Source organism: Xiphophorus hellerii, chromosome 20 (assembly GCF_003331165.1).
Source record: "Xiphophorus hellerii strain 12219 chromosome 20, Xiphophorus_hellerii-4.1, whole genome shotgun sequence".
Lineage (NCBI taxonomy): Eukaryota > Metazoa > Chordata > Actinopteri > Cyprinodontiformes > Poeciliidae > Xiphophorus > Xiphophorus hellerii.
Window position 1 is genome coordinate 24,254,764 of NC_045691.1, and position 24,298 is coordinate 24,279,061.

General features: G+C 41.0%; 1 protein-coding gene and 1 long non-coding RNA gene across 2 annotated transcripts in view; one reads left to right on the forward strand and one right to left on the reverse strand.

The window, feature by feature from the left end:
* Positions 1-7,804: 7,804 nt before the first annotated feature.
* On the reverse strand, positions 7,805-24,171 carry LOC116710799 (uncharacterized). The gene is made up of 3 exons (XR_004337128.1): positions 24,157-24,171; positions 10,757-10,762; positions 7,805-7,886 (listed from the first exon to the last, which is right to left on the reverse strand). It is a non-coding gene; the product is annotated as an uncharacterized LOC116710799 (long non-coding RNA).
* LOC116710798 (RNA-binding protein Musashi homolog 1-like) overlaps positions 8,675-24,298 on the forward strand; it is a 33,533-nt gene continuing 17,909 nt past the window's right edge. Inside the window, exons 1-4 of the mRNA XM_032550040.1 lie at positions 8,675-8,845; positions 9,434-9,474; positions 10,261-10,342; positions 11,427-11,511. Of these exons, the coding sequence (XP_032405931.1) occupies positions 8,781-8,845; positions 9,434-9,474; positions 10,261-10,342; positions 11,427-11,511 (273 nt within the window). The 5' untranslated portion in view covers positions 8,675-8,780. The remainder of the gene's footprint in view (positions 8,846-9,433; positions 9,475-10,260; positions 10,343-11,426; positions 11,512-24,298) is intronic.

Below are 24,298 nucleotides of genomic sequence, written 5' to 3' on the forward strand. Positions count from 1 at the left end.
CAAAATTTATATATTAGAGAGGCCTAGTTAAAGTCCAGAGAAGAGAATCTGTGGCAATACTTGAAAAAAGCTCTTCTTCGTCCAGTCCCACTACTATAACTCCTTAGCTGGTCAAAACTTAAAGAGCCTCAAAAGACTTGTTCCTACAAGTTGTTGATTTTAAATTCATGCTACACTTTGTAGACATTTTATGACCTTCCTAAAATAATGGCTGTAGTTATTAATTTAGCAATGGTGATTTTTTCATTTTTAGTTTTTTTGCTCTTGCCAAAATCACTTTTGGCAAAAATTGATTTAGGCAGTTACATCAGGAAGGCCACGATTTTCCGTTTGCTTCAAGTTAATGCAGCACTTCGTGTTTATCTTTTATACAAAATCCAAATGAAATGTTTTCAAGTATGTGGCTTTAACATGACAAAAAAAAAAATGTGTTCAAGGATCACAAAAAGCTCCGCAAGATGCCATACATTCCACTTTTTCAACACGTTTTCTTGGTTCTGTGAATTCAAGCCATGCCGAGCATAGGTCTGTAGATGTGACATGAGATGCAGAATAATTAGATATCTTCTAGTTAATAATGCACCAAGAGCAACAGTGATGGATAGACAGTCCTTTTCCAAACTGTGATCCTCTCAGCAATCGCCATGGCGGCAACTGGGGTATTGACAATCTGTCTTTAAGTGCTAGGTCTCTGCTGATTTGTAGCCACAAGCCTTTGTGTAACTCCCAGTCGCTTGCTTGCTTGTGTGTGTGTGTGTTCTTGGGTTTGTCCGCCCAGCCGTCTGTCTGTGTGGTATTACAGCACAGATTTCCGCTGGTGCTCAGCCTCCCCCCCCACTGCCAACCACCCCATGCGGCCGTCAGACAAAAATAGTCCTGTGTCATTAAGGTAGATAGGCAGTGGTGTGTTTGCTCTCGCAGGAAGTCACCTTTGGAAGACACTCTCGTAGCCTCCCAGCACCATCAGTCTAGTTTGTTTAGTGTGGCTGTGATTAATAAAAGGTTAACTCGAACTCCAGTCAACTGTTGCATGTAAATCTCCCCTTCAATCTCTTCCTTCCTCTGCCTTTCTCTCCTCCCTTTGTCTGTCTGCCCCTGCCACACCTTCTCCCCTGAGGGATGCCGGGATAGTGATTGGAGGACGGAGGTGGAGCTCCTGGCACATTCGCAGGTGTGCTTGTTTCCCTCCCATCTCCTGTCCCATGTAATGATTTCTTCCCCTCGCCACCTGCCAGGTGAAAAAGGGAAGAAAAAAAAAAACACTCAGCAAACGGAGAGCTTTCAGAAAGCCTCTTGATTTCCACTTTGAGGGAGTTTTTGATTGTTAAAATGTATCGTTTTCATCCATCTTTATCAGCAGACTTGGTTTTACTCAGTGAGGCCATTTTGAATCGCATTCAAATGCAAGCTTCAGGCTCCGAGAGGCGAGAGGGAGAGAGAGCATACGGCCTTTTAGGTTGTTTACTTAGTCATCTATGGAAAAGACATGATTCTATAGGACTCGGAGCGTTTTACCTGAACTGGTTTAGAAACAATGGATCTAACAGAACTTAGTTTTATACTTTAGACAATAACACATCAGTTCCACTTACAGAATCTGTGGGTGTTTCCCAAGAATTTATTTATCCCTATTTGATTTTCTATTTTAAAAAATTAATTTGGAGTATGTACCGCCTGGCTAATGATATCAAGGTGAGTCAGGGTTTCAAACAGTTACAGATTCAAACCAGCACAAATGTTACATCAAACTGATTCAGTGTTTTGAAATACTTTTAATGAGATACTAGAGGAAACGTTGGAGTAACATATTCCATTCCCCATTTATACCTTTCCCTTATTTTTAAGAAAGACAATTTTGTTTAATAGTTATTTCATAAAAAGAGCCACTCACCACTCTAAAGCTACTGTGAAACCTTAGAGTAAAGCTGCAATATTATGCATACTAACGATGTTTACTTTAATACACTATTAAATTTGATAGATATGTATTTTGTATTTTTTAAAATGTTATTACAACTGTAATAAATGTAAATTATTTTAGCTGCCTTATGAATATGCGTCGCTGTACCAGATTTACTGTGGAACATTCTATAGATTTTTATTTTAAATGATTGTGTTAATACCGTAAAAAAGCAAGTTCATCATACAGTGAGAATCTTATGTTGATCCAAACATTTTTGGGCATCTGAAGTACACTTATATGCAGATGACAGTCATTTGTAAAACATTTTCATGTCTTTTTTATATTTAGTACACTTTTGGGATTGATTTACTTGGCCTGGTGACAGCAACACAGGTCCTCTACTATTTTTATTACTCCAGTTAATACGTGGACTGATTGGTTGTCAATCTCTGCCTTGAGCGGATGAGTTTAAGTCTCAAGTATCTTGGCTTCTTGTTCATGAGTGATGGTAGAATGGAACAAGAAATGGGGAGACAGATTGGGGCTTCATCTCCAGCAATGCTCCGGTTTGCTTTGGTGATGAAAGAGTCGAGCCAAAATCAAAGCTCTTGATTAACTGGTCCCTCTATGACCCTCACCTGTGGTCATGAGAAATGGACCTTAACCAAAAGGACAAGAGGCCGGGTACAAGTGGCCAAACGAGCTTTCTCCAAAGAGTGGCTGGATTCAGGCGTAGAGATGGGATGAGGAGCTCAAAGTGGAGGTGGTCAGATCAGGAGACAGACCTGGGCGACTTCATTTGGAGGATTTCCAGACACGCCACACTAGGAGGAGACCCTCGTAACAAAGTCCAGAACTTTCTGGAGAGACTTCAGCTCATTCTGGAAGACCCCAAGGCATTCCAAGTCCAGGCAGGATTGGAGGAGAGTGATGTCTAAGGATCAATCCTGTTGCTTCACAAAGCGATCTTAGATAAGCGGAAAAAGATGGATGGATAGATGGATGAATGTTAATTACCATGATTAGCATAATCTTGTGAAGCTGTGACTTACGGTACCATAAGAAACGTACTATTAACATACAAAAACAACAATCCAAGATCAACAAATAATCAGACTATAAAACAGCTTGCTACCATTTATTTTTATAGCCCCTTCTTCCCTCTTCTCCCTTAGGTCCTGCCACTTGCCAAGTTGCAAAATTGTTCTAAATCATCCTGCCTGATTAAATAAACATATATATTTTTTTGTAATTTTCTTTACCTTTTGCTATTGAACCTTTCTTTATAACACAAAAACTAAATAAGCAAAAAGAAAAGAAAGAAGGTGTTTTACTAGGAGGAAGAGATGCTTTATCTTAATCCCTTCTAGCTAAATAAAGGCTTTGACATTGTTAATATATTGATCCGAACACTGCTTTCTGAGTCTTTTCCACTGACTCCCCTCCTCAGCTCTTTTTCAAACCGCCTCAAGGGTCTTGGAGAGCAAGTCCCAGGCCCTGACAGGTCAGAGGTCGCTCCCTGACAAAAGGTTCTCTGCTCTGGGTCGGTCGTGGTCAAGGAAACAAAAACAGTGAAGACCTGCACTAGACAAACAACTGAGGTGGCAGAGTGACAAGATAGAGGGATGGTGACGGGTTAGGGGAGAGGAGGGCAAAGAGTGCACTGAAAAGCTCTCTCAAACACTGACACACCCACGCCCGCACACACACGCTCTCTCACACAGGCAGTTGTGTAAATTTTGCTTCCACGCAAGCTTTGCCAGATTTTTAAATTAGCCAAAACTGTTGCCTAAGCCCTTAAAACAACTTAGTCAAACTTTCTCAAGATGGAAAGGAAAATCTCAGTCTCATTGCTTGTCTGCACCAGGTGCTGGTTGAATGAAAATCAAAACTCTGCGCTAACTTTGGTAGAATGAAAAACCTGATCATTTTTTTTGCTCCAATCTGTCTTTTAACAGTGCCCTGACTTGTTCCTCTCCCCTCCCCCATCCTGCTGCTGTCTTTCTCCTCTCTTTTTTCATCCAGCACCATTGATCATGCATGCAGAAATTTAGCACGCCCAGCCGCGGCTCAAGCCGGGATAGGTCGGTGAGAGCGAGGCCCTGTCCTACATACTGTTCTCTCTCCATGGTCCACTAGGCCACAGTCACACACTCCTCCTGACCCTGCCCCCCCCCCCCCCCTCGCCACACACACACAAACACCCTGCGGTCCTTCTCAGAACCGGCACATGCACGGATCATCATGTGGTGCTGGGAATGTTCACTGATCCCAACTAAAAACTTTCAGTCAGGTGCTGAAAGTAGAAGATTTGGTGTGGATGGGGGGAGAGGGGGTTGCTCATTTTAGCTCTTCAAACTTACTGCACACATACAGTCTGGGTTTGAATTTAGAGGGGAAAAAGGTTTGGGTCTGTCATCTTTCATTTTATCTGGATCAAGAATAACAGCCATAACTATTACAGACAGCATTATACAGCCGAGTCCCAGAAGGTGAGGTGCCATGTTGGAACTGCTCAGCTGAGCCTCACTCCGAGCTAAAGCTGCTAGTCTGCCACTTAGCCGCTTGGTACAGCCTGTCACATGAGCCGAGGGACAGGGTTATTGGGGGAAATCGGGTTTAGGTGGAAACTGAACCGTGGTGGGGTGAGCGGATGAAGAACTGGGCGAAGATGTGTAAAGGTGATCACAGCTGTTTTTAGGAACGACAAGTGATGGAGGATGAACAAGTGATCGCTGCGACGCAGTTGGAAAAACATCATTTAACAAACACTTGATGTCACTCTGTTATCACACAAGGCCGAACACATTCATGTTGAATAATATATGATCACTCAATACAATCGATCTTTACTTTTTCTTGTGTTGATCTTATTGTTAATTTGATTTTTGCATTTTAGTGTCTTGATTGTTTTAATTTGGGAACTAGTTGTGTAAGAACTCATGCTGCGTCTTGTTTTGTTTCTATTGGATCAGACTTCGATCACTGTGCCTCTCTAGGTGCACTGTTACAACCACCAAGTACTGCTTTTGAAATTTTAACATAACAATAAAATGTCATTATGACTGAAATTCATAACCAAATGGCTTCCCACAAAAATCAGGAATGCAAACATTTTGCCTTATTACATTATAGTGTAGAAACTCTTGACTCACTCAATTGATCAATTTTGCTTTTATCTCTCATGTGGCGGAGCTGACTGAGTCAATTTCTGACTTCTTATGAGGTTTTGTTTCCTCATAAGCTGCCCACCCTCTAGTTAGGACCTAGATAACACAGCCTGCGCCTCTACTTTTAATTACAAAATAAACTTTAACCAAGTTGATATAGAACATGCTTGACATATAAAAGGTTTGTTTTATTTATTTTTTCTTTGAAATGCTAATTTGCATTAAAAGACATTTGGGGTTTTTTGTAGTTGTTTCATGCGTCATGCTGTGGGATTGTGAGGAAGGCTGTAGCCAGAGCTACAAATAAATGCGTTAGACCAAACCGTCTTAAAACTTCTGCAGAAGCCAACATCCATGGTTTCCCTATCTCTGAGAACAGCCAATCAGTGCCAAGGAAAATGCATGCCACTCCACGGCTGGCTTGTTTGCAAATGCCTTCCGATAGTAAGTGAAGTAGCTTTGCACTAACGTATTCCATTCTCCAAAGCAAATGTTTTCTCCTTGGAAAGTTTAGATACTCTGTGAAAAAAATACACAAACAGATGAATTTTTCCCATTTAATTTTGAGTTGCGTTCCACAGAAAAATCGATAAGTAGTGAACTACTAATTTGATGCATGAAGAGACCAGCCATCCAATAAAAGTTTGTGCTGTTTAGCAAACAAGTGGAAAGTGTTTTACAAGCATGTAAAAAAGCAAGACTATTAGCCTCTTCTGTATTTATCCTGTGAAAAACTTTCGGTGTTCAGGCATGGCCCCAGTTCGATAATTTAAGGTAAGCTGGCTGGCTGCATGGGCAAATTCGTTAAATTTTTTTTTTTTAGGTCTCATTTTGATAATGTTGCACCTTTTAATGCAATTTTGAAGAAAATTTGAGAAAACGAGGACAAAAATCTGAGGTTTTTCCAAAATTTGTGAAACTTTGGAAAAAACGATCAGGAAGGCTGCTAATAGGCCAGCAGTAACATTGTGTGGTGGGGGCTTCCAGCAAGAATGCTTTGTGTTTTTATGTGTGAAAAGGTTCTGTTGTATTGTTGTATTCACATTTCAACTAAGCAGCAGGGTTGCACATTAAATTCTTTTATTCCAAAGAAAACAAAAAAATCTAACAGAGCCTTCTGGGAGAAAGGATTATGGTCTGATCAAACTAAAGAGCATTTTTGAAGGTACGTTCGGGTGAGAAACAGCAATCCACATGATCAAAAATAATGCAACACTAACTGTGGAGCATGGTGGTGACAAGGCCATGCTCTGGGGTTCCTTTTCTTCAGATGGAGCTGAAGTTCTTGTCAGCGTGGATGAAGCCACAAATATCAGTCAGTTTTCGCCGAGAAACACTCAGTTGTCTGTTTCAATGTTAAGGTTCAAGAAGTCTTTATTGTTCAGGATCTTTGTGAGCACAAACGCGCATCGAAACAGCAATGGGTTGACCTCACCAATAGAAAATTTAAGGGGTCACCAAAAGAAGGCTTTGGACAAGACATGTCCTCGCATCCTCTGATAAAAGTAGAGCACTTTTTCGAGGTAGCTGCATGTTCACAAGTTGTGGGATGTTGATGGATCCCAACCAAAGACTCCTGGATGCTAAAGTAAATCAAAAGGTGCTTTAACAAAGCATCACTTGAATGATTGGAAGAATTATTTGTAAGGTTTGCTTTGGCTCTAATGGCCTTTATTTGAAAGTGCCAGGACAGGAAAGTAGGCAGTGAGAGAGAGGGAAGACGTGCGGCAAAGGTCAGCAGGCCAGGTCTCAAACCTGCGACGGCTGAGTCGAGGACTAAGGCCTCTCTATGTGGGTGGTGCTTAACTCCTGCGCTATCAGAGCACTCCCGATTTGAAGAATTTTGAAATAATTTTGCAGCTATCATATGGCAGCTTTATTTTTTTTCCCACCTGACCTTGCCAGACGATTTGCTGCCTTCTACTCAATAACCACTCTCCTGCAACCCTGCAAAGAGCAGCAGATATAGAAAAGGGGTAGATGGATGTATTCCAATGCACGTGTTTTGTTTTTGTTGAAAAGTAAGAAAAAAAAATGCATCAAAGGGTTTGAAAACTATTTGCCATACTCTTGTTTTTGAGTCGTAAAAACCTTAAAATCTGATGTGATGGGAAGATAAATGGAGATAAAGGGCAATCCTGGAAGAAAACCTGTAAAACACTGCAAAATACTTGAGATGTGCTTTAAATCCAGTCCTTTTAATTTGTTAGATGTACTATAAGCTTGAGCTATAATATAGAGAAAAATGGAAAAATATTATGTATACATTGAAATTTAAGGTTGTTTTGCAAGACACTGTAAATAGTTAAGAACACAGTCATGTGAAATTAATAAGAAAAAAGAAATGTGTATATTCATTCATATTGATAATGATGCATTTATTTAAAATTGTATTATATATATATATATATATATATATATAATTTTTTTTTATTTACAAAAATATGTTTTTTACACATTTGTTAAAAGATGTTGTGACAATGTAATATAAGGCAGATAATGTGTGAAAAGATCAAACTGCTCCCCATGCTAACATTGCCACCTGAAAGAATGCACAACTCTGGGTCAAAAACAACCAATCAGAGCAAGGAGGAAGGTCTTAGTGCTGTCAATCAAGCTCATGTACATGCTGAGAAACTGTTTTATCTGCTGCCATTGGTGGCTGTGCTAACCAGCTTGAGCATTCATGGCAGGCTCTGGTGTGGGGAACGAGCAATAATGTAACAGAGAGCAATCAATCAATCAAGTTTATTGGTATAGCACATTTGAGCAACAAGGCAATTAAAAGGGCTTTACATCTTAAAAACACAAAACTAAAGAGTCATACAAAAATTACAGTCACCAATTTGAGAAACCAGTAAGAAACTTTACATTTTGTCAAGTGGAATTATCAAAAACATCAATGCACATCATATATGTTGGTCAATGCAAGGGGGAGGGTCTGAGCAGCACCTACACAGGAGAGATTTACAGGTCTAAGACCCTCCTCCTGGCTCTGATTGGTTGTTTTTGACCAAGTATATCTGCTAATGAATGTAGGACTGTATTATTATTATTATTATTTCTTTTTTTTATTATTATTTTTTAATAAAAGTAAAATGCAGCTGCATATATATATATATATATATATATATATATATATATATATATATATATATATATATATATATATATATATATATATATATATAAATAAAATCATGTCCTCCATTTGCTGTTGTAATTCCACTAGCCTACAGGTTACCGAATTGGCAGAGGACACTGTGGGTCCCGCTCCACTCAATACTCTTTAATGGACCATGCTGCTGTGATCAGCCAATGACAGGAACGGCGGGGAAACACTACAGAGGCAGCGCCACTGGCAGGCAGCATGAACACAGCCAGCCAATGCGCGGGAGGGACGGGGCAGAGGAAAGGGGAGGGGAGGTCTGAGGCTACGGGAGAAACTGAGGTAGAGGGCGGAGTTTCTCCCCGAGCTCGCTTGCACATTCGTGTGTTTCCTCACTCACCCCTCCTCTTTTCATCCTCCCCCACCCCCACCTCTGCTGCCCCTCTCCTCCCCCCCCCCCGTCCTCCTCCTCCTCCTCCCGCTGCTGCTGCTCTCATCGAGCCTGCCCGCCCCTGAGTCTGGAGCAGCAGCAGCGGTGGAAGCCTCACTGCCTCTCCTCGCCTCACCAGTGCGGGAACCACAGCAGCAGGAGAGCAGAATGGATACGGAAGGGAGCCAGAGCAGCCTGTCCTCCGGCACGGACAACTCCCCCCACGACCCCTGGTAAACGAGCCGGTCCGGAGCGCCGCCGCTTTTGCCTTTTCTGGACCCGTTTTTTGAGTTCACCTTGGACTTTAGTGGAGTTCCGCGCCGAGACAAAAGACGAGCACGCTGCGTGTGTGTGTGTGTGTGTGTGTGTGTATGTCTGTGTGCGTCTCTCTCTCTCTCCCTCTCTCTCTCTCTCTCTCTCTCTCTCTCTCTGAATGTGTGTGTGTGTATGTGTGTGTGGGATGGATCCACTCACCGGAGGAGACACAGACGCACCGCTTCTTTCCGCCTGCCTGCCTCCCTTCCTCCTCATCCTTCTTGTTTGTTTATTTCTCGCGGTGTTCCTCCAAATGGCCACGCTGCAACTTCTCCATCATCCCCGTCTTGTATTATCACCATTATTATTTATTCCTCCTCCTCTGGGGGATTATAACGGCCCGGCCGGCCGATGGGTGACTTCGCAACATGGCCGATGCTTTTCTTCTTTACTTTACTGATGCTAGATTACACAGAGAAACCCTCCAGATTTGCTCGTAAATGTGCTGGGGGAAGAGGCGCTTTGTGCTGTGTGACTTACATGCGGCTTGTGTTTCTCTCATTCAGCAAAATGTTCATCGGGGGTCTGAGTTGGCAGACAACACAAGGTGAGCTGTCCCGCACTCTACTTTAACACTGTCTGGATGAAACAACCTCCCTCTCTCTCTCCCTCTCTCTCCCTCTCTCTGTGAAAACGCGCAGCTTCCATGCTTCTTGAAGTTGCACAGAAAGCCCGTGTACAGTTCAAACACAGAAAGGCTGCTGTTCACCGAGGATCAGCTCTCAGGATTTAAGACTTGCAGAGACGCAGGAGATTAACACTGGAAATCGTGCACACGTACAACTAGACTCGTCTGCCTGCCCCCTCACCCCCCAACCTCCCTCACTCCCTCTTCTTTCTTTCTTTTTTTTTTGTTTCCTCCCGCATGTGCGCTCGTTTGCGCAGTTATAATAACAGAGGTTTTCACCTCTATTAAAATAAATACGCACATGATAAAAGTTATCGATTATTCGGAGGCAAAGCCGAAGTTGTGCGCCTGCTTATTCCCACGCTCCCGTTGTTTTCCTCTCAGTTTTCCTCTCATCGTTAGTCATTTATTCTTGGAGACACGCATGCTCACGGTTTATTCTAGTTAGCCGTGTTATTATCCCACAGATCCTGCTGCTCTAAACCTGCAATCTTGTTTTTTTTTTTGTTTTGTGTGGCCTTCGCTGTAATCTGGGAGGTCTGGAGGGACGCAAACACAACGTGGTCCACCCCGACCCCATTGTTTCTCTCCGGCCACCCCAGCAACACATGTGTGTGTGTGTGTATGGGGAGGGTGTCTGCAGGGAGAACTTGTCCCCCTTCCTGAGTTTATTTAACAGTTCGCTGTCCTCGTTGTCTTCCGCAGAAGGCTTGAGAGAGTACTTCTGCAAATTTGGCGAGGTGAAGGAGTGCATGGTGATGCGGGATCCCGTTACCAAGCGGTCGAGGTAAGAGGGAAAGGAGGCGTGTGCGCCCCGCCGTCCTATCACTGGATGCCTCATGCCTGCTATCCACGCTTATTCTCCAGGGGCGCCCCTAGAAAGTTTTTGAACCGGGGGTGGGGGGGTGGCCAGATGGTGACCACTGATCATTTTCTGCGGGCACGAGGGGCTAGTTGATACATAGAAACATAACATAATTTAATTTAAATATATATATCTATATGCCGAGTTGGGTAGTAACTAGTTACGTTTACTTGATGTGCTTTTAGGAGTATTTTTCTTACTATGCTGAACTTTTTACTTTCACTTATTATGAAGTGTCGCTACTCTGACTGGACTAAAAATTTCTGGACACTTGTGAGTAACTTCACTGAATGAAGAACAAGCTTGTTTTAACTCAAAAACTCACCAGACACAGACACACACCTGCAGTTTATGTTAACGTTTCATATGTTTTATACTGAAAGAAATTGATTTTTTTGTTTTTTTTTGTTATGATGTTATTTGTATGAATTATTTTGAATTTGGTCCTCAAACTACCACCACATTCACATAATTTAAAATTTTGGTCCAGCTGATGATTTTTAAATATTAAATGATTGATCTTATGGTCAGAACCTCAGCAGCCTTTTCACCAAATACTTTTTTTCACTCTTGAGTAATTTCTTTTTACTACAGCTACTTTTTACTTTTTTTTTTTGAAGCAGTGCTACTCTTACTTGAGTACAGTTTTTGGGTTCTCCACCCACAAATATCTCTGTCAAAGAACCTGCAACACTTTACAGATTTTACATCACTATCATGTGTTGCAGTCAGGAATCAGGAGGTCAGACCTCAAGGAAAATGATCCATGAAAAGCATGATTGGTGACTCTCTGTTCGAATCACCACATTTAGTAGCTTTAGTAATTATTACGTTGTCTTGTGGTAGCAACAGGGGGAGTGATTGCTACTAGCTGAAGCTCGTTCTCTAGCTTTGAGTTCATACTTGTGGAAAATTACTCATATAGGACCCCCTTGGCGGGACCACTGAGCTTCTCCACCAAAGATGGCTGCATGTGTGAGTTTATTTCGTTCCTCTCCTCTTGCAGGGGGTTCGGCTTCGTTACATACGCAGATCAGGCCGGTGTGGAAAAGGTTTTGGCACAAAACAGACATGAATTGGATTCCAAAACGGTGAGTTTTCTATTTAGAAGCGCTTTATGGCTGGCTAACGTTTTCTACCAGCATGTTTTGTGTTTTTTTTTACAAACATTTTCTTTTTATTATTCTTCCTGCCTCTCTGTGCATTTTGCCTCCCACTGTATGGCTTGTAAAGTTTAGGAGTGCATTTCGGAGCAGCCACCCTTCCCTCCTCCTCCTTCTTCTCCTGTCTGCTCATTTCCCCCCTCCAAATCCCGGTTCAGGGCGCCAACATGAAAGCGTTCTTTCTTGGTCTTCATTGCCATGGTTACCTGGGGGACCTGAATGGGGTAGCGGGAGCCCCTGCTAACACCCCTCGCAGGTTTTATGCACAGCACAGAGCGCACAGAAGTTGTTTCAGCTGAGTTTTAGGGAAGGAAAAAGTTGTTAGCGTTGAGTCCCAGCCCGGGAAGATTCAGCCTGTGAGGTCTTCTCTTCAACATGGATGCAACTGTTGAGATTTTGCAGGGAATTGAGATGTTCCTGTAAAGAAAAAATAAATAAATAAATCCCCCCTCCTACACTCATGGAGCATGAAAATTTAAATGTGGGTAAATGGGACAGACCCTTTGCCAGAAAGAAGGTCATGCTTGTGTTTGGTTTTATTAGTAAATATCAGGGGAGCGGAGAAAGAAAAGGCATGAGAGGACGTGTGAATCCCAGCGGCTTGTGTCTGGTGTGACTCTGAGCTGCTGACTGAGATTTGAATATCCATGAAGGTGTGAATGTTGCTGTCTTGGTCATGTAGATTGAGTGTGGGAGCGGGGACTGGGTGTGTCTTCGTCAGCTTGAACTCGCACACACACACACACACACACACGCAAACGCACACACGCATGCATGCACAATAGGATCATTTGAGAGTGAAAATTGGTGGCACAGAATGGCAGCAGAGCCCAGGGGTGGAGGAAAGGTAGAGTTGGGTGCAGTTGTTGGAGCAAGTCTGTTGCTGGGGGTGACGCCAGCCTCTGGAGACGGTGCTGTAGCAGCACAACCCAATGGGATTCATGTCTCCATAACAACTTCTCAGCTATTTTGCATTAACTTAAGGCGCTGGACCCAGTCAGGCGGCACAGCTCTGACACGGAGAGATAATGTCAAGTCATGCCAGACTTTCACTTTTTATACATCTCATTATTTCAAAGCTGCAGCTTGCAAATATTTGAAGATTTTTATCATTTTTATATATATTTTTTTACGGCCGTTATTAGATTTATTACAACACGCCTGTTGCTGCGTTCGCTTCAAAGTAGGCTCTGAGCAACTGAGTCATATTACCTCTTAAAACTAGGTGCTGCTGAAGTATCTGAAAGTCAGAACCCTGTTTATGTGTGTTGGTGTGTGGGCGCGTGTGTGTGTGTGATTTTGGAAGCTCAGCTTGGCAGGTCGCTGGTGGGGATTAGATGCTGCCCTGTTATAAACCAAAATACTTTGCGGGGATGTAACGATATGAAAACTGGAGACTCCGCAGTCAGTCAGAGATTGGAATCTGCCGATTTCCTCTCTGACCGGCTTTTATAGGCAGGTCATATACTGAAAAGATGAAATTTTCTTTTACTTCTCATTAAAACTCCCACTATTTTTTTTATATTCATAAACATATCAGCGAACAGAATGTTCTTTTAGGCCCCAAGCACGGCATAGGAATGTGAGGATATGAATGAACATTATTGTATCATAAATATAGTGTCTTTAACGTTTTTATCATTTGGTAAAATGATTTAAAAAAATATGCCTAAGATGTTATGTTTTTTTTCAATTCCTCAAAGTTTTCCCATTATTCGACCGATCTAAATCAGAAGTGTTCAAGGTGAGGCTTGTGGGCCTTTTGTGGCCCATGGACTGATTTTATGTGAGTCCCAAACCTCACATAAAATACCCACCACCTGTGCTGGTGGGAACAAATCTGACCCACCAGCACAGCCAGTGTCCGCAGACAAAATCTACATAAAGTAGAAAATGTTAGGCAGAACCAAAGTACTTATCTTTACTTGACTAAGTTTTTTTGTTTTGCTTTCGGTTTAATTTCTAAGTAAATAGGGCCACAGCTAATCAGAAACTGCTACTCAAAATCAGCCCTCGGTCCACCTGTTCTTTAAAGTCTGCAGAATACAGCAACTTTGTTGATAAAACAGAGATCCGTGTGTTCTGTTTGCCGAGAGTAGACACAGAAAAAAGTTTTGCAACTCAATAAAATAGAAGACAATGACTATCCAAAGTTAGATTATTGCTTAGCGGGTAAGAATAATTAGTAAAAGTAAAAATGTCTTCACATCTATTTCGTACCACAAAATAACATGCAAACCAACATCTTTTGCTTTCAATTTTGTTAGCGGTTTATTATATGTCCATTTGCAGTTTTAATGAGTAACATCCAGGTCTTAGAGTCTTAGCGCTTGCATGCAATATTTGGAGGGAGATTATGTTTCAGGTGCAATGCATTCACATTCTGCAAGCCAGTAATGTTTTTGATCAGTTGAAAAGCCATTTAGCGCCCTTCATGCCAGCACCTTTTTATATTTGTCAGTGGTTGAGATGCTAAAGCTCAGAGAAGGGTGGAGTGTGTTGTTAAAATGAAAAACATTATTGCAATATTTAACAATTACATACCAATTACAGGTTTCGTTGGGCATCCATAAGTGATGTGTACATTGTACTGAATTACTTGTACGAAATGCATGAAAAACAATAAAACTAAAATGAAACACTTATTTCTGAATATTCAGGATATCAAATATAATTGGCCTGAACTAAATTAAAAATAGAAAAGTAGTCGGTAGGAGCAAATAAGTATCTGGATGGTCTAATCTTAAAGTCAGCTTAGCTTATTTAGGGGGCTGTATGACGCGTAGGTCAACACAGCATTACTCTTTCACCACCTATTGCTGTGGACTGCTGGACAGCTGGCTTTTTGTTTTTGTTTGAAAGAATGACAAATTTACCTGCTTGTAAATATTTTTTTTTCTGTATAGCCTAAGGAAGGAGCACCACACATCACTCTACTGCTGTAAATAGGTTCTGCAAAATGCAGTTCTAAATTTATCGGTTGTTAATTTTCTATTTCTAACACCAAAGCCGTTTATTTTGCAGCAAGACGGTTAAATTTGTGCTTTTTTGTTTAAATAAAACCCAATCAGGTTAAGTTTAAAAAAAAAAAAACAACAACATTTATTTAGGTTTCTAAACATAATATTTTGAAAAAAAAATACTACAAACTTAAAAAATTGAGATGTATTGTTAGTTTGAAAAACCTGGCAAATAATAAACAATTTGGTTGTGATGTTAACAGATATAATTTAATGCCCTTTGTTTGTTTTTGCCAACTGTGTCTGAACTGGATTATTTATTATTTCAGTCTCAGTGGAGCTACAAATAAACCTCAATAACTGGCCATTTTCTGTGGTTGCTCATAAGCACAACGATGTAATTGGTTCCTGATGTTCCAACTCTAGCTTTTGCTTTTAAAACGGTGTGCACCAGAAGCGGCTGCAAGGCCAAATAAGAAAATTTGCTGCCATTTGTTGTGAAGAGACTAACGTGAGCAACATTTATTTTATGTAAAGATGAATTTGGGGGTGGGTTTAGGCAGGTTCATGATCTTAGAAATCAAGGGTTTAAAGGCTTTCAAAACTGTTGAAATATTCTGGTGTATCTTTCCTGATGTATTACTGCCCCTCCACCGTCTGCTGCCGTCCACTGCTGGTCACCTGGCTGAAAACAAGCTAAACTTTCCCCGTTGCTTATAAGAATTTTTGTTAACTAATTTGACTGTTTGTAAAATGTGGACATATTCAGAGGGAAATTTAAAGGAGGACCGTCCTTTTCTCTTATTAGAGTTTGTTAAACTACAGTTGGCTGTAAAGCGGCGGACTGCAGGCTAGAAATCTGAACAGACAGCTAGAGCAAACTTTTCATGCTCTAAATGCAACTCTTTAAAAACCAGGGAGAGGAAATAAAGAAATATTATCCTATGCAGTATTTGTTTCTACTATATTTTTGTTTCAAATCTGCACATGAAGATCCCAGTAATGTTAAAATGTCATACCTAATAATCAATATATATATATATTTTTTTTTTTATTGATTGCTGCTTTTTTAGTGATGTTTTTCCACTACAGTGAGCCACAGGTATACAGGAACAACTCATACAGGCATATGCTCTGGTTTTCCTACTGGTAAACAATGAAGTACAGGTGTTAAATGCCCAATAAAACAATGGCTGTGGTGGTGTGGGTTATATGCTGAACTAAATGCACCCCCCCCTTGAGTTCTTCATCTCCCCCCAAAAACTAAAAAAGATGCTGCCTGGGGCACCATACAGTCTTAGATTGCCTCTGGCTAAACAATAATAATAATGTTAATGGGTCAGATGCTGATCTTGGTTCGTTTTTTCTTACTCAGACTTGGAAAAACTTTGATTTTTGTTCTTCGTTCAGACCGCATTCGCAAAATGCAGCTGCAGGAGTTTACATGTTTTCTCAGCTGTGGCCTTTTTCCAGACACACCACATAAAAAAATAATTGATCTGAAATAGATGAACATCATGTTCAGTGTTGCTAAAATCAATGTATTACTTTTTTTTTTTCCCCTGCAACACAGAAAAAAAATAGATCAGTTAAAAAAAACAACAACAAATAAGACGTCTCTCTCGGGATTGAGGAAGAATATTCGATGCTCCGTTGTTTTCGCCCTCTAACGCCAAGCCTGGCGAAAGCCACAAAGGGGCAACGCTGGAGCCAGGGGAAGGTGCATGAGAGGGCTGTTTATCGAAGCAGCGAGGCTCACAGGGCGAGAGGGAAACTGCATTAGCTGGTGCAAGGTCCATGCCAGTGGTTAAAAAGGTTATTAAACATTTACAGTGCTGTTATGTCCTGGATTGTTTTTAATCCTCGTTTAAAAACGCTGAAAGTCACAGGTGAAATATCAGCAGAGCATTATAAATCCGTAAAACAAACAGGAGGTTGCTGATTGTTTTCAGGGAGAGAGGTCTGGTGAGGCTGCTGTTTCTGGTTGGAGGTTAGATTTCCTGTCGGGGGCAAAGTATTGCCTCGGGCCCGTGGTGTGCAGTTGTGTTTTTCTGGACGCGGAGGGGGCATGGCTGGTACGGTGTTTGTTTTTCTCCGCGAAATGCTTCGCTGAAACCAGCTACAGGATTAGGAAGAGACGGGAGCACATGTTCCCAGAAAACGGACCGTCTCTGGTTCCAGTTACCCATAAACGCTGGGCGTGTTATGAGTGATGGATTGTTGAGCCTCATGGGCAGTGCGTCCAGTGGCGATGAGTCAGTAATGTGTGATCACTTAATGTTGTTATTCAATTAGAGGGATAGGTTCAACATATAATTTTGTAAATAGTGACGGACCAATTCATCATCCTATTATCTCCCGATTGGCTCTGAACGCTGATTGGCAGGTCAGAGGGTAAAAAGAAAATCAGCTTTTTTCTTTCTCTCTAAACAACAACAACACTAAAAACCATCAACACTAAAAACTAGTCTCTGGTGTTCATGTTTTGGTACAACAACTAGCATGTACATTGACGCATGTCTCTGAGTTTGATAAAAATCAGAATCTAGATCAGCAATTACGTTACTGAAAAGCAGAAAATGATTGGCTGTGAATGCATGACGAGGAAATAAAGAAAATTGCAGTTTTTAATGAAAAAAGTTCAGAATAAACATACATTTCACATACTTTAAATGATTACATCTTTTATTTTTTTTATTTACAGATTTTATGTAGAGGAATCAGAATAAAGAGAGGCTTAAAAAACACAAGCACACATCACTTTTCAAATCATATGCCTTCCACTTCACAATAATGCACCACCTTGTCTTGGTATATCCAATAAGACACACAGTTTGTGACTGTAATGTAAAGATGCAAGACTTTGTGCGGGCTTCTGCTCCAACACCTGGTTACTAGAGCTTGAATGCTAGCGGTGGCCCTTCGACTGGAAGATTAGCTGTTAATGCTGACGTGGACAAAACTGGAGCTGGGGGGTTGGAAGAGAATAGGAGAGGAGGAGGGGGAAGGCTGAGCTCCTGTGCCGTAATCAGTATGGATCTGAAAAGCAACTAATCGGATTGAAGGAAACAAACTGGATTGGCCTTCCGAGGTTCATGCGTCGGCCTCAGATCTGTGGATACAGCTCAGACCTGCTCTTAAGGTGGGACCAGGACGCTCTCAGCGCCCAGCCCGGTTGGGAAGGTTACGGGGTTAGGGTAGGGTTGGGTTGCCGGCCCTCATTAGCGCCGGCAACCCATCCCTACCCTTCGTTAACTAATTACTCCACCGTTGTTCGTCTGCGCAGGTCGACCCTGCTGGCCTCGGCCCAAACCAAGTTCCCTTCCCTCACTCATCGACATGCCAAGTTCCCCCTTTTTCCTCTCCTCTTGTGTTTATAGCTTTTTGTTTAGTCTGTATTGATTGTGCTGCCATGATGTGGCGGCCTGTGGTGCCTTTTTATCAGTGTGGCTGTTTGCCATTTGGTTGGCGACTCGGCCAGAGTGTCCAGAAGAGGCAAACCCGTCATGAAGCCGCTTCAGTCGGTGCTCCTGTCGGATTAAAAGTGCATGCTTGTGTTTGTGTGACATTTGCGCTGCATTGCATGGAAATCCATGTGAGCATATACGTATGCGTGACTGGGAGGGTCACTCAGGAGCCCCGGTTCCTCTGCGGGGCCCATCTGTTTTGCAGTCTTTGTCCTGTTAATTAATGAAATCAGAGGGGCTGCCTGCTGGGACGGCCCCGCTGCACCGCAGCGCCGGACATGCCCACTTTCTCATGGGCTGACTGTTTTACAAATGAACACCTTCTCTCTCTTCCTGTCTTTTCTCTCATCCTCAACGTCTATTTCTGCTTTCTACCTCTCCGTCTATTTATTTGACCCTCTGTCCTTTGTACTATTTTTGTTTTTTTTCCAGTTTGTTACACTGGTGGATGCGCAGCGCCAAGCGAGGTGACTATTTGTTGTAGATTAGTGTAGATTTTAAAAGCTAAACCACTAAAAAAAAAAAAAAAAAAAAAAAAGAAGAAGAGAGAATTAAATCATAATTTAGGCCCTGCTGTCACTTTGCTGCTTAGATTGAGCGGAGGTTGGATGTCATGAAGCAGGATGTTAGTCAGACCATTTCACGAACACTCGGTTGTAACTCTTCTCTGTCAGGCTCAGGCAACTTTTTTCCCCTTCCTGTTACATCTTATTATTTTTTTTATTACTATCTACAATTTCACAAGCCTGACTGCTTCTCGTCACACATCAAGCCTCTGAAGAGTTATTTCTGAGTGTTGAAAACAGTGACCTGGCTACATCTCCCCCCTCCCCTCTTTTTGCTTTGTGGCCTTTCTGTCCTCCTCGAGGCTAATCCGCCACTCTGATAGATGCTTTAGTTTTCATTTATTTTATTATTATTTTTTTGCCTCCCTCAGAGAACAGCCAGATGTAGAAATTGCATCTTAGATGTATTCTGTGTTTTTCTACTCAAGTGGAATGATTATTTTTAACAGCATGGCATGATTGTAGCTGTAGTAGCATTATTGCAGACGTTGCTTTAGGTCTAACCTAGAGTAGTTGGTAACCATCACACTGGGGTGTTTGTTAGAGAACCTGTCGTAGTGTACAGGTTTAGAGGTGCTTGGTCAAATGGGAAATATAAAATATATACATGTCACATTAACGTAATAAATGCTACCTGATATTATTGTGCTGCGTTAGACAGGATTTTCAAGAATGTGATATTTTGGTAGCAAAACTATTCTAATGATGTAGAGATGCATCAATCAGGCTTTTACTGGCTGATGCAGATTTTCCAACTTTCCTGAAGGTCTAGTTTCTTGATTTTTGTTTAATTTCCAGCTACGCCGGATATTTTTTTTGGCTCAGCGATGATTTGGTAAAGCTGTGACTTGCCCATACTGTTTTTACCCAACTCGCTTTGAGAACTAAACGTAATGGCAGATATATATTTGTTCTTCTTTCTGAACGAATTTAAAAGAATGTAAACATTTTTAGGATGATAAAACTATGAAGAATAAATGCATGAAATGAATTTTAAAAAATACAGAGGTAACAGAGCTGTTTCTCTTTGAGTCAGTGAAAAATGCGAAAGCAGTAAAAACCTCATGGTCATGGGACGGCGTTATCCATAAATAATGAAGGAATGCCTCGTTTAGTCCTCTACAAGACAAATTCACAAATAAACTTACCTGCTTGTTCACATGCCTCATGATGTAAAAATGCACAATATCACAAGATTTTTCCCACAAGTTCATTTAGTTTAGGATAAGCAGATACTCCACTGTGATATTTCTAACATCTGCTGATCCCAGCGTGTTCCATGACTTACAATATGGAACATGGTGGTAATAATTGGACTTTATAATTGTTTTGCGACAAAGGACACATACAGCTTTCTTTGAAAATGGCTTTGCATGTTTTGTTTTTACTTATTTTTATCTGCAAACATACTAATGCTAAAAAAAAAAGCCAACTTTGAGGCATCATCTCTTGCCTTCCTCGTTCAACAGTGTTCATTTCAGTGCGACCTGGTGGTTCTGAGGTACTGACGATTTACTGGAAAAAATATCTCATTTTTAGTTTCTAAGTGGCCGATCGCTGACCATAAACAGCGAAACTAAAAGAGTAATTTGGCAGATGTATAATCCACTAAAACAGATACTTCCCAAAACTCTATGCCCGTGAATCTTGTTAGATTCTATTTTAGATTTGACCAAAACGAAAAATTTTTTTGCTGATGTGGATGCTTTACTTGGAAAAAAAAAAGTTTTCCGCTTTAATGTGTTTATTTAACAGGATTTCTTTTATTTTCAAGTATTTGACATCGCTCCAGTAAAAATTGGTGGAGCGTGATGTGATGTGTTTAATGATTTTAGTCAGTAAAACATATTTGGTGTCAAAGCGAATCCAGACATTTGACAAATGTCATGCAGACATAGGCCTGTCACGATAGCAAATTTTGCTGGACGATTAATTGTCTCAAAAATTATTGCGATAAACGATAATATTGTTTGAAGACCTTTTTACACTGAAAATGACGTAATAATGCATGCTATTTCCTGCCAAAGATAGATACACTTTATTTTCAAAAGAACACTTAACACTGGAACTGATAAACAAAATAAACAAAACAACCAAAAACAAAAATAAAATGGATTCTCAGTCTCCATTAACAAAAAATGTACTTGAAAAGAAACTAAACAACATAAAGCCAAAGTGGAAATAAATACTGCATTCAACCAAAAGAGTGCAGATTATGAAGTCTGTATACTATGTTGCCCTTCAGTAATAATTAGATTTAAATAGAGAAGATGGGCACATCGACTACCTGATGCAATAATTCACACTACACGGTTTTTTTGCCCCTATTGTTTCCCTTACGACAATCTTAAAACGTTGGTCTTTCTAAGATTGTGTGGTGTGTTACGGTAGATGTTGCCGGTCTGATCCAAATCAGGGGGTTTTCCCCGACTGGGCTCGTTAACGCAGCCTGTTGAATGCGACAGGTAGCCAATCAGAAAGCACGCATTGTTTTCTGAGGGGAAATTACGTCGGGGAATCCCAAACAGCTGACACGACGCAACCCGAAGTCCAGCGGACTTTGGAGATAATATGTGGAAACAACATTAATGTTTATTCAACATGCAAAGAATATAGAAATGACTAGGGGAGGAGTTGGAGCGAAATTGCTACCGCAGTTGATAAACCCGGTAACTTTTCAGCTGTTCTTCGTTAACGTGACGTAAATAGGTTCTAATGATTTTCATTCAGCAGGACTTTACGCTGACACTAGCCACATGCATTGCAGGTAGATTGTAGTAAAGCATTGATTAATGCCTGGTTTTAAAATTAGTTAACTGAACTTGTAACCATTATTTTGTGCCCATTGTTGGACACTACACGGCAGGACCGAACCCGATCAAACAGTTATACCAAGGATTTCTGTCGGCTAATGTGTGGTCTGTCAGGGTTTGGAAATGGGCCGGTCGTATGTGCGCCGGTCGTGGCGCAATGAGGAAGGGAGGAGTCAGTGGAGAGCACCGGAGCAGAGCCCTTTTTCATTCAGTGTCATGAACAGAAAGAGAAAAAGGCCGGAAGAGACGATAATGCCTATAATTAAAATGACGTCGATAGTTTTAATTTATCGTACGATTAATTGATTTATCGTTTATCGCGACAGGCCTATGCAGACACAATTACAAGAAATCACAAAACAATGTCAAACAAGTGTTTTGTTTTTTTTTCCTACTATTTTTGTGATTTATTTTTGTGCCAAATGTGATTCGGCTTCTGATCACTGTCAGCCTACGGTGCGTCTGTGTCTCTGCCTCTTATGGCCTCAGGCGGCTTCACTTTTCTAGTCATGTCTGACCATTTAAGAGCAGGTGGGCTGATTTGAACACCAGAGGCTTATAAGTCACTTCCTGGTCAGACCAAACCCACGAACATGCCCCCAACTTTGCACCGAAAATAAATATATAAACATATTTGTCTTTTATATATATATATATATATATATATATATATATATATATATATATATATATATATATATATATATATATATATAAAGCTATTTTTGGAGTGCAGGTGCTCTGTACTCTGCTCTGCACTGATTAAGTACGAATAACATGTTTTCCTGCATGCTGTTTAAAGACCATCTCAGAGTCACACAGATTTATAAGGTTACATTTATCTCAGTTGCGGCAGATGCTATAATAAACTGCTTTGTTGCCTCTTTTTTTTGTGTGTGACCTCGCTCCGTTGTCGTGCTGCTGTTTGCCGTTTGTCGCCGTCGGCTTCTGTCACCTTCTTCTTTGTGCTCAGACCAGCTGGAGGTGACATGACTCTTCTCATCTTTGCGTCCCACTTCAAGGTGCAAAGTCCTTCTGCAATCCCTTTCAAGGGCGCTGCAGCTGCATCTTAGTTACACAGCGTTGTGCTCTCCGAGTGCTGGTAAATCTGAAGCACTTAAAGGCCCTCAAAGGATGTATTTGCCATCAGAAGCGAGCAATTATCACTGTACAGAGATGAAAGATTCTTTTTAGAAACGTCGAAGGAGGAACCTATTTAATAATGCCTATATTGTCCACGTTATATTTAATTATTTTTGGCTGTTGGGCAGACTATAGTTGCCAATTGCAATTCAATACGCTTAATAGCGGCCATGTGAGACACAAGAGGCTTTGCTTCACAGATCCAATTATTGCGACATAGATGGAAACCCCTAAGACTATTATACACTACAAGGTCCTGTGACCTAAAATCATCTCTCTCAGCTGGCGTGAGTGTGAATAACACGAGATTCCGCGCAAATATAAAATGCCAGGCTGGGCTTTGCATATTTAACATTATTAAAATGCCAGCACATTCAAAGCTCATTTATTTCTAATTTTATCTGCAACCTTGACCACTGCTGAGACATTCCAGTGGAGTGGGGGGGGGGGAAGGAGGGGACTCTGGATACAGTCAAATCTGACTAATCCAAAATGGTGGTTGTCAGGATTTGTGAGACTTAGAAAAAAAAAAAAAAAAAACCACATTCATCTTAAATGTATTCCGAATATTAAATGCTCATTTCAGATCTCAGGCCGCTCCGCTTTGTCTAGTTCGTGGCGGTCCGGCTGTGTCTCAGCAGAAAATTCGGAGAAAGTATGAATTGTCGTCTCGCTGACTAATTTGTTCCCGTTGACTGTTTGTGTGGCTGCTGGGTTTGGATTTGTAGGGGCTTGCATAAACAAGGGGCTACTATACATATTCACAGATTAGCATACGCTCTATTTCAGGACTTTAGTGCTTCTTCCCAAGGAGTCAGATTTACAGACTTGTGTGTTGTGACTAATTCTGGTTTTTATTTACCACTGCAAGAATTTGCTGCTTCTGAACAGAATATAGAGCAGAACCAGACTTAGTGACTTTGCTGCATAAATAAAAGATTTTCATGGTGGGTGAGGTCAAAGCCCTGACAATTTGCCACATCATAGTTTGCATTTCTTGTGTTAATACCAAGCTGTGAAGATTTTATTTGCCGTCATGAAGATTTCTTCTTGTTTTTGCTTTGTCGCCACATTAAATGTTTTAGATTTTGAAACAAATGTTAGCATCAAAGATAACCTCAGAAGTAGAAATAAACTTCTTTATAATAAGGATTTCATTTTGTAAATGAAAAACTATCCAAAACAACCTGATCATGTGAGAAAAAGTAAACCCTCTAAATCTACTAACTGTTGTTACTGTCCTGGGCAACAATAGCTGTCATCGAACAGGTTTTGGCCCACTCTTCCTTGCAGAACGGTTTTAATTGTTAATATTTTTTAAAATTCAGCCTGTTTAAGGTCATGCCACAACATCTCAGTCAGATGAAAGCCCAGGACTTTGGCTAGGCCACTCTTGAACCTTCATTTTGCTTATTTTGAGGCATTCAGATGTAGACTTGCTGTCTGTGGCAGTGGACCTATCTCCGCTGCCATAGACCAGCATGTGACCACCACCATGTTTGGTGTTGGTCACCAAACATGGTGACATTTAGTTAATGAACTAAAATGCTCAGTCCACAGAATATTGTCCCTGTAGTTTTGAAGATCATCTAGATTTTTTTTGTTGTTTTTACTGTTTGTCCACAGCAAGTTTTGTCTTACTTTTCACACATGACCAGACAGGCTTGGTTTAATAGTTAATAATGTTGTTGCTTTTTGTTTTGGGTAGGAATGTAATTCTTAATGCAGCTTTCGGTATATTTTATTCATTTTGACATTTTGTCATT